Consider the following 17,547-nt stretch of genomic DNA (forward strand, 5'->3'; position numbering starts at 1 on the left):
TTTCAGTTTTTTCTTCTCAATATTTTGAAATATGTATTGAGATATGATATTATTGTATGTTGATTAAGTCTATGAACTCTCAATAAAAATATATTAAAAAAAAAAAAAAAAGAATATGGCGCAGCCTTGCATTTCTCCCTGTGCTGGCACTTCACTTAGCCACCTAGCACCAACGCAGGCACCCTTGCACCATAGTGCAAGGGTGTCTGCGTGCAGGGGAAGATTGTTTATGTGTCAGAAGGTGCCCCTTCCTACGCATTACCAATCTTTAAATGCCGTTTTGTCACTTCTATGTGTGCTGCTTAAAGGAGCACACATGGAAGTTATAAAATGTCTTTTTTTTTTAAAGATTGTTTATGTGCAGGAAGGGACACCTTCCTACACATAAACAATCCAAGGCGTTTTGCTTCTTCCATGTGTGCTGCACAAGGCAGCACACATGGAAAAAGCAAAAGCGAGGAGAAATAAAGCATTTCACCTTGTTTCGCCAAGTTAAGACCAGGTTTTCCCTGGTCTTAATTTTGGTGCTGCCTCCTATTTACGCCACCCTTGTAAATAGGGAGCAGCCTCAAAATCAATGGGTGTGGCGGTGGAACGCCCACCGCCACACCCACTGCCCACCCCTTTCACGCAAAGCATAGCTTGAAAGGGGGCCTCATTTACAAAGCAGCATTAAGCCACATTAAGTGACTTAACCCTGCCTTGTAAATAAGGCGAACCCCTATCCCCACAGGAACGTCGGAAAAAGTGACGTTCCCGTAGCGATAAGGGCTTGTACATATGCCCCTCAGACTTTACAATTATTATAAGCCCCTTCTCTGTCAAAGACACAGATCAAAGAGTGGATTTCCACACCAGTGCAGTTCGTCTTCCCAGCTTGACTCTTTGACCCACTGAATAATAAAATCCAGTAGGGTTTGCAAAATGACCATCAAATATGTAAATTACCTCCACGAAAGTTTATTTAATGCACATATATATTGGCTGCAGCTATCTGAAAACCTGTCTGGATTTTACTATTCGATGGATGAGAAGTGCAAAATAGTCTTTTTTTTTCAGCAAACAAAAAGTCATCAACACTATTACATTTCCAAAGGATCACGTGAGCAGTATGGTATATATATATATTTATATATTTTTTTTTTACAAAGGACGGATATTTATTACAATACCGTTAAAAAAAATTACAGCAGCTAAGTCACCGATAATGAAAGTTCATTTACAGAGCAGGGAGGAAGACAGGGCAGAGAGCAAAGACATTGTGAGCTTCAAAGCCGGCACCCGGCACGTTTACGTTTCTGTTCATATTGGTACATTCGTATTTTTTTAAAATGAACTTTCGTGGGCGCTGCTTCCTGTAAACATCAGGAATCCTGAAGTTTGTGCATTTTTCTGACGTTTAGTTCGGCGCTGTCTTTTTTTTCTAGAAATAAAAAGCCACTTCTCGAAGCCAAAGTAAAGACAGACATATAGCCTGGAGGGCAGAGTTCGAGGAGACATGTTGAACATGTTCAGTCCATAAGAAGGCCCAAGCATTGTGTGGTTTGCAGTGCGTGTCCCTTATTCTTAGTTCCGGTTGCATCTCCATCTTCCGGTGTCTGCCTTTTTAGGGTCAGAGGTCAGGCAAAAGATTGGCGAGAGGAAAGAATTACAAAATAAAACAATTCCACACGTCTCCCGGTGTTCTATCTGAAAATGAAAGGTGTTGCAGTTGGCAACTCAATGACTCTCAAAACTGTGGTTCTCAGCTTCACACACATCTCTGTTGTGGACACATCAACTTCCTGCGCTGCTTTACAGAATTTAATAAAAAACGCACATGCGCAAGCATACACTTTCCAATTTCCAGAATGGGGGGATTCAATCTGCATGGCCACACAATGCACAAGTAATCATTCATTCAGTTCTACACACAGAAATTCAGGTTCTGGGATTGATTGGTGTGGCCTGCTCCATCATTGACTCACAGCTCCTTTTGGTGTGTTCTAGAATGGTGTCTCACCCTAGTCCCAACCTAAGGCCATCCAGAAAGTCGTGGGGTGTCCGTGTAGTGTCCGTGGAGGGTTGCATGTCAAAGTTTCACAGTCGAAATATTGTCCAACAAAAAATACCACATTTTTCTACGCCATCAATGTGAGAAGTTACTATTCTTAACTCCACATCCAATTCCCTAGACTTGCCTTGCAATGCAGAGGTGAGGAAGATATGGGGGATGGAATATTTGTGTAGGCTGATATCTCAACTAAGACCTAATGGTAGAACACCTTGTGGAGCTCAAATTGCTCCTAAGGTCACAAGTATAACAATGCAAAGGAAAATCAAGGATATATGTGCTCTCATCTGGCATGGAGCAACTTGAGAAGTGGAAGGTTGAAGTAAAACTTACAACGGACAACCAAGTTCTCTCCGGATCTCATAAGAAAGTCTAAGACATATCAAGTTTGAGATCTCCCTCTTTCACCTTCTGCTTTTCAACTTCCTCCATGTCTGGTGTAGGTCCATTCATCCCTGATTTTCCCTTGCATTCTTATACTTGTGATTCTAGAAGCAACTTGAGCCAAGAGATTCACTGCTAGTTCTGCTCTGTGGGTGACAACCATAACATACATTTGCAGAGATTCATTACCATTACTAGCCCAAACTACTGTCTTTCATGGTAATGTGCACTACCCTGCATTGCAACACACCCGATTGGGGCGGAAGGCTCCAGATTATTTAAAACATAAAATGGCTTTGCTCTAGATGTCTACCATCTATAATTGCCTTAACTTCAATTTAAGTCAATTAGATATATACATTTCCCAATGTTTTTCAAAATCATCCTCTTCCATGTTTCCAAATGTTTGCATGTATGTATTACTCACCATACTGCAAAGGCACAGCATCCTTGTTTTTGGTTAACAACCTCTTGAAAACTCTCTTTCTAGGTCGATCCTTTAACCTCATGAATTTCTTCTGCATATACCTGACATCAAGTGGTTTCAGATATGGAGCAGAGTGACTTCATTCTTAATCACGACTACGATGAATTAATTTCTGTTGGACTCACTTTCTATTTCTCAAACACTTTTTCATTTATAACCCCCCCCTGTAACCTTTTGATCTTAGTACTATGCACCCCACAGAAGCACTAATCAACCTCTTGTGTCTTGCCATAGTGTAAAAAGCCTTTAACTACGAGAAAATAATACAATCATTTCCAGTGGTCTTGAGATATGTGCAGTTAGGTTATCAAATGGTATGTGTCCAGAGAAATTAATGGAAATGTACAGTGCAATGCAATGCTGCATCCTCTGGTGATAGATACACAACAGAGGAGGTGAATCCATTTTCAGTGGATATAGAAGATCTCCAAAAAGTTCTTTCATGTGTTAGAGTTGCAAAAATAGATGCTAGTGAATAAAACCTTTGTTAAAGATGGTTTAAATATGGTGAGAGATTAGGGTTCTCTTTCCCTTTAGTTTGTCCCTGATTGGGAGGGCAGGAGCTTGGGAAGCACTGTGACCCTATGATTGAGCATCACTTGGAGGTAGGAGCTGACAACGCTTTGTGACTATTTTCGGTACATGATCCGAGAGGATCGCTGGAAGTCTAAGGGTTTGTAGTGCTCAATGATAGACTATGGTGGAGCGTCATAACTCAGGGAGAAGGTATAATTTGGAACTCAAAGGCTGCATTGACTGACTTCATCTGGAACTTCATGGCACTTTGGATTAGCAGAGCTCCTCTTCACAGGTAGATCGTCTGATCGCCAGTCATGTCCAGCAACAGACATTCAAGTATTGGCTCCCTGGCTATACTGCATCCATAGAAATGGGTTTAAGTTGGAGATGGCGGGCCAGATTCTCAAAGGTAAACTTGCACTTTATAGTAAGTGTTCTGATTTTCGGTATTCATTGGCTACTTGCAGAGTTTTATGGCTCCCCACTACCCATACATATGTGTGTAGAGTTCTCTGCACCCAGAGAGTCCGCAGTTGGATGAAGAACTCTGCAGACAAGCATAGGAGGTGCGGAGTCATAAAACTCTGTATGTAGTTTGTGAATTGCATTTTGTACTACCTTTCGTAGTACTACAAAATGCACTACAAAGTGCAGTTTGGAAATCTGGCCCGGAGTTTGAGAATCAGGCCTATTATCCACACTGAGAATTGCACTCTGTAAAAACTGTTCGCAGCTGCACTCTCATCACAAGACAATCACTCCTCCTGGATAGCATTACAACATCTCTTGCCTTGACCAATCTAACAGCCCTGAAACATATCCCTGTAAGAGAGTGACCATTCAAAAATTAACTCTGTGCAAACACATTGAAACTTCCAGGAAACAGAGAAGAATGTTTGTAACTCAGGTAGTTGACAGACATTTTGATGTGCTGGATGGCTATTTTTAAAGCTGGATATGTAGAACTGAGAAGATGGCATTTTACACAGCAGAGACTGTAAGGAAGGACTGCAAGTTTCCAGGCCCCTCGTGATTGAGTTCCTTACACTGAAATTAGGTTGGAACCACAAGACTTCACCTTTGTCAATTGGAAAATATACAGATGTGCAATACATGTATAAACTAAACTTGCATTGTGAACTGTATGTTGACATTGGTGATCCTACACAATGACAATTTAAATAAATCAAGGATTGATCAACTCGAGATCTCGATGGCTGCAATCCACAGGGGTTTACGACAGTCACTTTCCGTGGGAATGATTTTCACTTATATTCATTGTTTATAAATTTAACTCAGGTCGATACCCTCATAAATTCTCATCATTGCGCCCAATGAGGACCGAAGATTGATTGTCCTGGAATAAATTACAATTGCCAATGGCAGTAGAAAATTTCAGGCTTCATGAAATTCTCCGATACAATTGCCATTGTAAATGTTGCAATAAATACCGCAGGTGTGTGCAAGGATATGAAACAACCACAAGTGACCTCTTCAACAAATATCTGGACTTGTGTAGAACTGACAACATGTCCACTCTTCCAGATGTTTAATTTGTATGGACATAAACCCAACTCCTATACAGGCAGAAATAGTGTCTCCCAAAAGTGTGCGCACAGACGGCAGCTATCAGTAGTTACTATGTTCTGATGTTCATTGTCTTGCTTGACAAATAAGTGGATGACAACTAATGCATCATTTTTTTTCAGTTCAAGTGAACCTGAATCTTAAAACCAAGCACTGGAATGCTTTTTAACTTATTGGAAATATTTAGTCCATCAAAGCCATCCTCATTTTATACTCAATTACCATTTCTCTTACTTTTGGGTTAAAGGTATTGGGATCTCCTTCCAATATTTTCCTGTAGAATAAAATGCTGGCCAAATAAATTTGTAGACCCTGAAGATTTACCTTAGAGACATCCCTGGGAACAAATAACCCATGTTCCTGTCACAACCAAGCAACACAGAACACCCGCACAGCCAATAATAACCATTTCATAGTCCTCTCTAGTTCCTTTGGAACATAAAACCTCTACTGGAAACATTTCCAACTGTATATATATATATCCACATATAGAATCTGTCTGTTTATATATATTTCATGATAATTTTTTGCCCGCAGCATTTTACAGCAGAGAAAAAAAAGAATATCTACATCATATGTTAACTTTAAAAAATTCTATAAAACACTAAATCTATAATAAAAAATATGCATACAAGGACTTTTGTAAACGGCTTTGGTAACATCGTCTAAGGGATGTCTTCTTTTATCAGTGCATTTGTAGAGTTGCCTCCAGGGGAAACGTTCAACAAATCTCTAGGTACATTGAGGAAGTCTTGTGTAATGCAATTGCAGAAAAAAGTGCCGGACATCCTTTTCAAGGTTTCAGTTACGGCAATGCTTTGAAGGGACAGGTACGGTCAAAGTCGTAGACGGCATTTCGCGACAAGGCTGCTTTACTTTTAATAGGACACTGTCTGTCTTTCTCAGATGGAAGCAATAAGTATATGCACTTATTTTTTTCAATTCAAGCACTGAGTCATAGGATGTACTTGGACAATGAGACCACTTGGGAATCTTCTGAACAACTAGCTAAACGTTGCTTTAGATATCGATTGCGTAGTCTGTAACTCATTTTTTTGCAGTTTTTTCCCATTTTTCTTCTGTGTAAAATAACTGTTGTCATAAACTGGATCTGGCTGTGAGGGAGATCATTATGGTGCTGATTGCGGAGAGCGTACAGGCGCTAGAGGTGGAGGCTCCGGATCCTCGGGCGTAGGCATCTGAAATAGTGAAAAAACAGGTGAGGTAAAATTGTGGCATGTGAATATACATTGCACATATTTTTTATTTGAAGTCCTTTGGGTATATTTGTGTAGCAATGACACTTGAGATTGGTTATGCCTTTGCTGCAGTTACCTACCATCTTTTGATATTTATAAAGGCAGGCTACTGCCAAGCAGAGTTTATTAGAGGAACTTTAAAGTCAGAAGTTATCATGCAGGCAAAGAGTTTGCTGCTATGTTTCAGTACAGGCCTGCTTTTTAATTAAAGGGCTTTTGCAGGTGAGATTTGGAGAATGCAGCCGAGGGTGGGAATTATTGAAATTAATTGCAGTGACATACATAAACCATATAACATAGCATAAAATAACACAACAGATATCCTATCTATTTTACATTAAAAAACAGGTATCATAACTCTGTGGACACTCATGTATATATTATGTGCTTTAGGGTCCTTGTACAGTTCAGATGCTCCAACATGTCTCTAACATTGGTGGCCCCTAGATTCAGCCCCAAGTGTGGCTGACAGGCTTTTGCTCTGCCAATCCACTGCTAAGGGTGTAAATGATATTGATACTTAGCAATCAATATATGTTTCTTTGCACAAGATAGTAATATAACTATATAGCCTATATAGACTCTGTCATGCCCAGACATCACTGGCCAGATAGTCAGGGCATAGGAAGAATAACAGAAGTGTCATTAACATGGCAGAAGTTGAATTTAATAACTGGAGGAAAGGATCAATTGAGTGGAAATTCACTTCGCTATGTGGGCAATAGTGGGATTCAAAGTTTGACAAAGGACTTCCACAATACTTCTTTTTTATTTGCCTAAGAACTAATGTCCACAGAAAGAGAGCAATGCTTATGAAAAACAGCATTCATCAATCGACCCACCCTGAATGGCAAAATGTGCTTAAAAGCAAGGGGCCCGATTCACAGAACTAACTTAAGACAAATTCCTAAACTTTCTACCATTTTGGTATTCACACATGGCACTTACTCATTTTGGTATTCACAGAAGGCACTTACTCATCAATGAGTAAGTGCCTCCTGTGAATACCAAAATTAGTAAGTGCCTTCTGTGAATACCAAAATGAGTAAATGGTTGTAAGTTTAGGAATTTGCCTTAAGTTAGTTCTGTGAATCGGGCCCAAGGTTTTCCGCACCGTAAGTGAGATTCAAAGTTAAATATCATAACTTTTTTTCTAAAGAATTGCCTTATATCAACCATCATGGGATATTCTAAGTCTATCATAAGATGCTTTGTGGGCTTAAAGCTGTCCTGAAGAAGTTCCCACTGCGCCTTTATGATTTCATGGTGTTGATGAATTGAGGAACATGAACATCGAAGCCAAGTTGGGTTGTCATCACAACATGATTCAGTGGGTTCAATTGGGCACAAAATGGCATCTGTTCTTGGGTGCACAGGTTGTGATATATATCTTTTTTCAAACATATTTTTATTGACATTTGATGTAATAGCTGCATTGCACAGGACCCAATTTAGAGTACAGCATAGTATATTAATAGGAGGCTCATCCAGGCCAGATCGTATTCCTCCAAACAGGCTATACAAGTAAACTCTTGTACAGTGTAATAGCAATATTCTGTGCCTGTGGTGCCCCCAATAAAGGTTGTGTCAGTGCGACACACTACTTAATCCATATGGAGTTTATGACTTTCAAGAATATGTAACCCAGCTTGGGAAGGAGCCTTTGGAGGAATGCCACCTGTTTGATGCATAACAAAAAAGAACTATTAACTCACTTATGGGGGTGGGGGGAGGGGTCTAAATAGTGCAATAATCTAAAACTAATCTGGGGTATTTGGCATACATGGGGGGGGGATCCTGGTCTCTCCCTACCGAGCCGATAGCCAATGTGCTATGTCCTCCATATCCTGGGCAGCAAGAGGGAGACTATGTGGGAGAGTATCACCCATTCCACGTTCAGTTGCACAGATGCTACAGCTCCCCACTCCAGTATCCTCTCAAATTCCTCCACTGGGATCATCACTCATACTAGGTTCCCCAACAAAAGGACTGCACTCCTCGCCTGACTGGTCCACATGTCCACTCCCCTCGTCGCCACTACTAGCTTGTTCAGGGTGTTCCCAGGCCTAGAGGGCCTCCCTCCTTTGCTCCACTATGGGACGTCGTCCGAGCCTCTTCGACTCTTCTTTAACCAAGACTTGTCCCTCGGCTTCCACCCAATAAGTCAGATCTCGTTTCCAGGCTCCTATCATGGGCCCGCCGACTGACTTGCAGGCTATTGCTATCCTCCTCTTAGCCAGGACCAAGGCAAGATCAATAAACCTGTTTCCCATATTTGGTTCGGGTGGTCGGGGAAAAAGCCCCAGGAGAAAAACTTCGACTGTGGAGTCAAGTGTACGCCCTAGCGTTGCACAACCACCAATACTTCGTCCCAGAACTGGAGCAATGTGGTACAGGCCCAGGTCATGTGTACAAAGTCAGCGTTGCTACAGTTACACCTCGGGCACCTACGTACTTTGCCACCATAGGTGACTCGGAGTCTACGGGGCGTTATGTAATTTATGTGTACGTTATTAGACGGCGTATATTTTGGTGTGCAGAAGGATATTAATGCACTTATTAACTACACACTCTGCAACACCATCGCTTAAAAGACACTGTTGGAAGAGACCAACGAGATTCACTAGATCTTAACTTAGGCACACTTGTACCACTCACTCCATATTTTATGTCCCCAGGGGATAAGGGCATAGTTTCATTATCGGCAGACCAATGGATAAAAGAAAAACACCACAGATTTTTCATCAACATACCTTGCCAAGTACATTTCTTTCTGAAAGCCCGGATTTACTGAAGTTTGGTGTGAGTGCTCACAAAGCAATGCAAAACATAGCGTATATGTACTTAAAATTGTAAACACCTACTTTTGCAGTGTTACATTGCATTGTGTCGCATGACTACTTGCGCAAATGTCACTAAATACAGGCCCAAGATTGCCAGCTTGGAAGTGGCAGCTTGTAATATCTTATGAACAAAAAATGTGGATGAACCCCCTATCAGAGTTCGGCTCACTTGTATATGAGTGCCAGGAAACTCTTTAGTTTGTTAAAAGACCCCTCACCCACCAACCTAGTTGGTGGCATGCTTCATCATTGGGGTCCCAACTGGGTGGCCGAATGCTGAAAGCACCTATTACGGTCTCTTCGTGGTCCTGGATCATGAAGAGACCGGAATAGGTGCCTTTGGCGGGTGCTCCGTCTTGATGAATGTGTGACTACAGACGGACGCCCCTCCCGGATCCTGCTATAAGCTAATAGCAACACGTAGCCAGTGTTTTTCACTTGTGGGTCCGTGAGTATACAGACAGCACCCACCCCACAACACACCTTAGCGCGTGTGTTGTTAATCACTATTCACATGGTGTAATTTTGCCACATCTTCACTTCACACACTTGGTCCTGACGAAAGCCCCCCACTTTTTATGGGGCTGAAACATGTACACCTAATTTTGGGACAACTAGGAGCATTTTTTCTCCACAGTTGCCCGCTCATCCTATTTTAATCTTATTGTGGGCCGCTAAGAATAAAGTATAACTAGTAAGGATCCCCAGAGATAATTTTAACTCCCACCACTTCCTTCACATATCACACGACACCAGCTCCGCTGTAATAAGGCGTCACAGCACAACCGGGCGGCATTCGGCCACCCGGTTGGGACCCCGATGATGAAGTATACCACCAACTAGATTGGTGGGTGAGGGGTCTTTTAACAAACCAAAGGGTTTCCTGGCACTCATATACAAGTGAGCCGTCCTCTGATAGTGGGTTCATCCACATTGTTTGTTTATTACTTGTTTTGGGGTTAGGGACATACCCCTACATAATCCTCGCTCTCTCCTTGTTTACCCACAGCTTGCAATACCATACATGGATGAATAGTGGGGTGGGCACATACCCATCTACTCACAAATACACACATGCTCACACCCATCCGTCCACATGCACACTCACTCACTCCCATCCATTCACAAGGGTGCACAAGTACAACCACTATTAATAATTACATACACACCCATTCACAGATCACATGTGCAAACACACATACATTCGTCCATATACAATTCCATCTAATATCCATTAACCATTTACCAGGCTGTGGAAGTGACAGCAGGTCCAGAGAGTGACGGGGGGAGAAGCACAAATGCCATGGACGTTGATGGAGGCTTTGGGGAGGGAAGAGACACACAGAACATCCCACTACCTCCTGATCTTGTCATTGGCCAGTCAATCAAAGGAGAACCTTCCCTAACTCTTCACAGAGTGGAGTGGGGTCAGTGAGAGCTGTGGAGCCCACTTCACTCTGTGACGAGGCGGCATTGATTTGCCATTCGCCCTGGGCACTTCAGGGCTTAAACCTGAGGCACCCAGGCCTGACCAATTGATGATGCTCCCCCTCATCATGAGGGGGAGGACCTCACATGGATTTACCATTCTGATGAGGTCACTGCCATCGGAGCTATGAGATCTTCAGCCCAGCAAAGTTTGGCTCAGGCTGCCAGGTGCCTCCACATTAGCTCATGTAAAGTACTTGGCTGCCTGACCCTGGCATGTTGAGTGTCTGTCAGAATGGTCTTTGCTCAGTCTGACACTGATGATGCTTTGCAAAAGGAAGGGAGGAAGAGTCCCGTTGACCACAATGATGGGCCACATCTGCTTGATATCACCTTTCAAGCAGATAAACTGCTGTACTTTGTTAAACAAATGAGTTAGATGAAACACATCTGTGCCTTAATACTAAAGTGAGCAACATGTCTGAGTCCATCTACCATAAAGGGGCTCATTAAAAACTTGGAATGCTACTCATCCTTTGTGTTCACTTACACTGTGGGTAGATTTTTTATTCTCCGTAGTCGTAAACATCTACAGGCATATGCATGGCAATAAATACATCAGGGCCGCCCAAACCTTCCCCAAGTTTAGGAGCGAGCCCAATCGGCATGCCATCGTCAGATCACGATGAAGCAACAACCCATATCTGCTCCCGGAACCCAGCTTCCACCGCCTTCACGATTTTTGCCTTTTCCCTTAAGCAGCACTCTGCTGGGCTAGATTTGGCTATACAAATACCACATACATACATACCATATATACAATTCATACATTTCCAGAGATTCCCATAAATAGTCCAACTCATTCATGCAAAGTGCATTATCACATTTCGCATTTTGAATATTTTTTTCCATTACACTATTTTTTCTGGGATGGAAATCCTGTATCCTTCACCCTGTGCAAATATGCGGATGTTTTTCAAATCCAATTTGCTCATTTTCTTCGTTTTGCTTTCGGCACTAAAGACAAATGTGCAACTTGGTGTGAAAAAACTGTTATTTGATTTGCACCTCAATTCTAGGTTTTAGGGCCACAGAAGCTTTGCTGAATGAGGCTCCTATGTTGTATTTTAACTTTAGAGCAGAATGCCTAGCCTACGTATGCCTAAATGGGATAGAAGAAATTGATGGAACTCTGCTTTTTAGAGTCAAATCAGACACTGCCATTAGGGCCACTGGAATTATATGATTCTTCATCATTTTCTGCATAATTATGGATTCATGACATTTGCCGCATAACCCATCTTGTTCTGCATAATCTGCAGATTTAAACTAAAAAACATTTCTAGCTTAAACAGATGAAAAGGTATTAAAAACAATACCGCATGGGTTGCCACGCAGTGGACGTCCCTTTGCAAAGGTTGACTCTCTTCTTTCAGTCTGATTGGTACACAATATGGGTGTTAAATTGATATTAATGAGGTGAAAACTTTGCGTATTCATTGTTTACATGTGTTAAAATGATAAAACCCTGAAATATCACTGCTTCAAAATGTGCTGAATTATGCTGCAGAATTTGCCTTTTCTTGGCACGTATATTAGTCACCCTGCTACAAAATGTTGTCCTCCCCTGCTGCATCATTTCAGTGGCCCTGGCCATCATCTACCTAATCTCAAAACTGGATTATTTAGATACAAACCAAGAGCCATGCACTCTGGGGGCAGTCGTTGACATTTATTCACTCTACGGTACAAACTATGTCATCATGGACTCATTTCATTTGAGAACTCTCCCCAAATTTGAAGCTTCCTTAAATGTTGCGTTTGTGACTCTATAGCCTTTTATTCATGGCCAACTGATGAGCGCGCAACAACAGCAAGGTGATGGAACGAATTCTTGAATTTATCTCATCCACAGGGAATTGCTAATGCCTCATCCCAATCAACCTTTTTTTTACCCACCATACAATCTCAGTTTGACCCATCCATGTGCAAATCAGCCTTGACCCTGCACCAATGGGAACAGCCCTGCCCGAACTGCCAAGCCAGGTCCTCCCTGACCCAGAATGCAAGAAACCTAGGACCAGTTTCACCCTGATAAGGGCTCATCGGCCAGGTATAGCTTGATTCCAGTGGCACACTAAGCAAATTATATCAACATTACATCAATTTATGTAAGCGTCAAGACCACAGTCAGGTGGAAGGTCCATCTGCTGTGACAATTTCTGTTACTCAGTGGGATGGAACAGAGGTTTTCAGTCACAACCTCAGGCGTTGACATTTCTCTATATTCACAGTAAGCAGACTCCAATGAATAAGCATTCAGCAGGCCCATTTTTGTGCTTATGCATGTCGGAGGGGGATGTGCAGCTTCTGTTTACTTAGAATTGAGGATACCAAAACTGTGCAGTCAACAGAGCGCTACGCTCTCCCCTGAGTTGGCAGAGGCCAACTACAAAGTCTAGAGAGGAGGTGGGGGTTGACTACCCTTCCCTGACGAAATTTTCATTGACCAGTTGCAAGTGGTTTCTACTAGGATGGAGGAGGTACAGGCCTTTTTGGCCAAATATGCAAAGTGGGCAACTAGAGGAAGTAGACCCCATTAAACACCAATACATATCAATCACTAGTTCAAAGATGTAATCGTATCAATTGCAATGAACTCCCTAGCATTTGAGTAGATGTCTTCAAACCAATACTCCAGACAGGGCCAGGCTTTGGCAAGGACGAGTTGCACCCATGCCTGGGGCACAGACAATCAGATCGATGCAATAAAATCCATCCCCGGGGTCAGATTTACTAAGGACTTGCATTGCCCATGTGTCATTCAAGGCGACGCAAAACAACGCAAGCCCTTAACTGGGATTTAATAAGCCATGCAAAGACACACTGCGTGGCTCTGCGTGGTTTAGTAAATCCAAGGTAATGCAAGACAGCACATTTCACTGCCTTGTTTACCATGTAGCAGGGAAGCATTCCGTGGGTGAAGTGTGGGCGCTCCCATGCACACAACCATTGACTTTAGTGCATTCCCACATTTACAAAGAGCTGTAGACCCGGCAATGCATCATAGTAGTGCACCTTCAAGACGTAACGTAACAGGGAGAAATATCTTTATTTCTCCTCTTTACTTCCATTATGTGGGATACATTCAGCATCACACATAGAAAAAGGAAAATACCTTTAAGGATTGTTTTTGTGCGGGAAGGTGTTCCTTGCTGCCCAAAAGCAATCCTGATCATAACTGGACAGAACAGTGCACAAGCGCAAAGAGGCAGCAGAAATCATTGTAAATATGGCGCATTTTTGATGTCTCCCTTTCACGCAGCGCAGCAAGTTGCCGTGCTGAGCTGTGTTGTGTGAAATCTTTATAAATCTGTCCCCTGGTTTCCCAAAGCAGGTAGGTGTTTTGGGTGAAATTGGGGAGAGGACGACAAATTTGATTTCACCCTTTGCGTTATGTGAGCAAAGGCCCCCCCTGGCACCAGAATACGGATATAGCAAAAATGATTTACTACTGGAAAATTAAAATTGACTCAAGGGTTTTTGTTCTAAAAGAGCCTAGTTAATAAATCAGGTGAATGCAGTTAAAAATCTAACAAACATACCCTTTGCACTGTACACAAGACACGGTTTGCACTGTCATGCGCAGGGTGACTGAACTGGGACATGTCTACCAGATAGCCTCAGTCCTAAAACTTTCCAGCATGCTAATAGAAATAAAAAAAAGTCGGCCACGATATAAAAATGAATAACAGTACTACTTTTAATAATCAACAACCAGCGGGATGTGGAAATCACTCGACACATACCTCGGGCCCGATTCACAGAACTAAATTAAGACAAAATCCTAAACTTACTACTTTTGGTATTCACAGAAGTTAGGATTTTGTCTTAAGTTTGTCTTAAGACAGACTTAAGACATACTTAAGACAGACTTAAGACAGACTTAAGACAGACTTAAGTTAGGATTTTGTCTTAAGTTTGTCTTAAGTCTGTCTTAAGTCTGTCTTAAGTCTGCCTTAAGTTTGTCCTAAGACAAACAAGACAAAATCCTAACTTCTGTGAATACCAAAAGTAGTACGTTTAGCATTTTGTCTTAAGTTAGTTCTGTGAATCGGCCCCCTAGACTTTTACAAACCCCCATGAAGCCAATTCGTCCCGGCGACACACCCCCTGCCCCCTTTATGTGCGGTAAAGTGAACGTAACTGAGCGCAGCTACTATGGCCCTACGGGTCGGTAGGTGGAGTAACTTGTCTACCAATGTCGCCTCAAGCAAGTCAATGGCGTAGCGGCTTTGTCAGGCGTTTATAAGTCTCATAACTACAGAGCCTTTCCTGTGTCCTTCTTTCACCCCTTTCTCTCCTGCTTTTTTCTATCACCCTTTTTCTTATTTTCAGCAAGTCACCTCATGCGGGGTTAGCTAAGCATATGTTTCGAAGTGCCTGTAAACACTGCTGTACAAACTATGAATGGCTAAACCTGCAAAAGAAATGCTAATGTCTTTGCTTATAATTTTTTTTAAATAAAATACTTTGAAATAAAAAAATAAAGCGATGATAAATAAATAAATAACGAAAATAAAAACCCATATATTCGTAGAGTCCAATGTTCTGACTTTTCTGCCCCACATCACCTTCACCCTATTTGAAGCTTCTATTTATTTCCTCGATGGTTTCTCGGTTCTGCTGCGATGTTCCTGATATTGGGTATCCGCATTTCCCGCCAGATTATTCATCTGTAGAGTGCTGCGCAGACAGGGGTTGCCTCAGATCTGCCACGCGCCACATTAGCTCGGTTCATTAAACCTAGTTGCTTTTTTCCCAGGACGCACCAATCGTGCAACGCAGCGCGAGAGCGGAGCAGTCATTATTCCTCACTCAGGTGCCTTCCCCGGGGGCGCGCTATTTCTTTTCTCATTATGCGCCGTGTTTGCATCTCTCGCACCTTGTCATGTTGATGTCATCTGCGAATGTCTCCGTGTGTTCATTTTAGACGAGAAATGCGCGCGCTGAGCCTTCGGCGGAACCAGTGAACCGGATACAGGCCTGTCACCACAGCACCAGGCTGGGTCCTTGTAATGACAGCAGGGACTTGGTAGCCAGAGGGGACTTTTTGCACGAGGCACAGATGAATGGCTGCTTAAACACGGCATTTAAATGTATAGCATACTTTAACGCATGGGGCGTGCTAAACAATCCAGAGTTGTTTAGCGCTTGGTGCCAAGTGTTTATATAATGCAACAGAGCAAGTCACCAACGTATATATATTATTACATATTTTGTTTATAGTTTTTGTAAGGCGCTAGAAGAATGTTTCAAAGCACTCACTGTAAAAGGGTGGGGAGGGACGCTTTAAATGAGCAGGTCCTGTCAGGTCCTGAGCAGTGGTGTAGCAAGAGTGCCACAGGACCGCATTAAAGTAAAGGAAATGGGGCCCCCATGCCCTGATTTTGTAGTAAGACACAGCCACCGTCTGGGGTGAAGTGGCCCCATCAGATCCCTGAGCCGGCCCCACTGCACCTGCTGCCCCATGAGAGCTGTGGCCCCATCAGATCCCTGAGCCAGCCCCACTGCACCTGCCGCCCTATGAGAGCTGTGGCCCCATCAGATCCCTAAGCCGGCCCCACTGCACCTGCGCCCTATGAGAGCTGTGGCCCCATCAGCTCCCTGAGCCAGCCCCACTGCACCTGCTGCCCTATGAGAGCTGTGGCCCCATCAGATCCCTGAGCCGGCCCCACTGCACCTGCCGCCCTATGAGAGCTGTGGCCCCATCAGATCCCTGAGCCAGCCCCACTGGACCTGCTGCCCTATGAGAGCTGTGGCCCCATCAGATCCCTGAGCCAGCCCCACTGCACCTGCTGCCCTATGAGAGCTGTGGCCCCATCAGATCCCTGAGCCAGCCCCACTGCACCTGCTGCCCTATGAGAGCTGTGGCCCCATCAGATCCCTGAGCCAGCCCCACTGCACCTGCCGCCCTATGAGAGCTGTGGCCCCATCAGATCCCTGAGCCAGCCCCACTGCACCTGCGCCCTATGAGAGCTGTGGCCCCATCAGATCCCTGAGCCGGCCCCACTGCACCTGCCGCCCTATGAGAGCTGTGGCCCCATCAGATCCCTGAGCCAGCCCCACTGCACCTGCTGCCCTATGAGAGCTGTGGCCCCATCAGATCCCTGAGCCAGCCCCACTGCACCTGCTGCCCTATGAGAGCTGTGGCCCCATCAGATCCCTGAGCCAGCCCCACTGGACCTGCTGCCCTATGAGAGCTGTGGCCCCATCAGATCCCTGAGCCAGCCCCACTGCACCTGCTGCCCTATGAGAGCTGTGGCCCCATCAGATCCCTGAGCCGGCCCCACTGCACCTGCTGCCCTATGAGAGCTGTGGCCCCATCAGATCCCTGAGCCGGCCCCACTGCACCTGCGCCCTATGAGAGCTGTGGCCCCATCAGATCCCTGAGCCGGCCCCACTGCACCTGCCGCCCTATGAGAGCTGTGGCCCCATCAGATCCCTGAGCCGGCCCCACTGCACCTGCCGCCCTATGAGAGCTGTGGCCCCATCAGATCCCTGAGCCGGCCCCACTGCACCTGCTGCCCTATGAGAGCTGTGGCCCCATCAGATCCCTGAGCCAGCCCCACTGCACCTGCCGCCCTATGAGAGCTGTGCGCATGAGCACCTGCATGCGTATGGATGCTCTGACCTTGGCTTCCTGGATAGATGCACTGAATTTGCCTTACAGGTCCTACTTCATACAGATTTGTTTAGCCTAATATGATTGGCCCAATTGAAGGCTAATGGCAAAAATATCGGGTCTCATTTACAAGAGAATAGTGCTGTGCTGTGCTGCAAGCCATTTGGCAGTGCTGTGTCATTTTAAAAGTGCAGGAATGCACAGTATTTACAAGAATACGGTGCATTCCTGTACTGACCCCTGCGCTAAAAAAGCAGCCTACCATCAACACAGTCACCCTTCGCCATGTTGCAAGGGTGCCT

The 17,547-nt window shown here is 44.0% G+C and overlaps 1 protein-coding gene across 2 annotated transcripts in view; it reads right to left on the bottom strand.

The window, feature by feature from the left end:
- Positions 1-1,117: 1,117 nt before the first annotated feature.
- Positions 1,118-17,547, bottom strand: part of LOC146797499 (contactin-4-like) — a 976,366-nt gene continuing 959,936 nt past the window's right edge. For both annotated transcript variants that reach the window (XM_085624519.1, XM_085624518.1), the window contains exon 23: positions 1,118-6,229. In XM_085624519.1, coding sequence (XP_085480645.1) covers positions 6,129-6,229 — 101 coding nt within the window. In that variant the 3' untranslated portion in view covers positions 1,118-6,128. The remainder of the gene's footprint in view (positions 6,230-17,547) is intronic.

Source organism: Triturus cristatus, chromosome 9, assembly GCF_964204655.1.
Source record: "Triturus cristatus chromosome 9, aTriCri1.1, whole genome shotgun sequence".
NCBI lineage: Eukaryota > Metazoa > Chordata > Amphibia > Caudata > Salamandridae > Triturus > Triturus cristatus.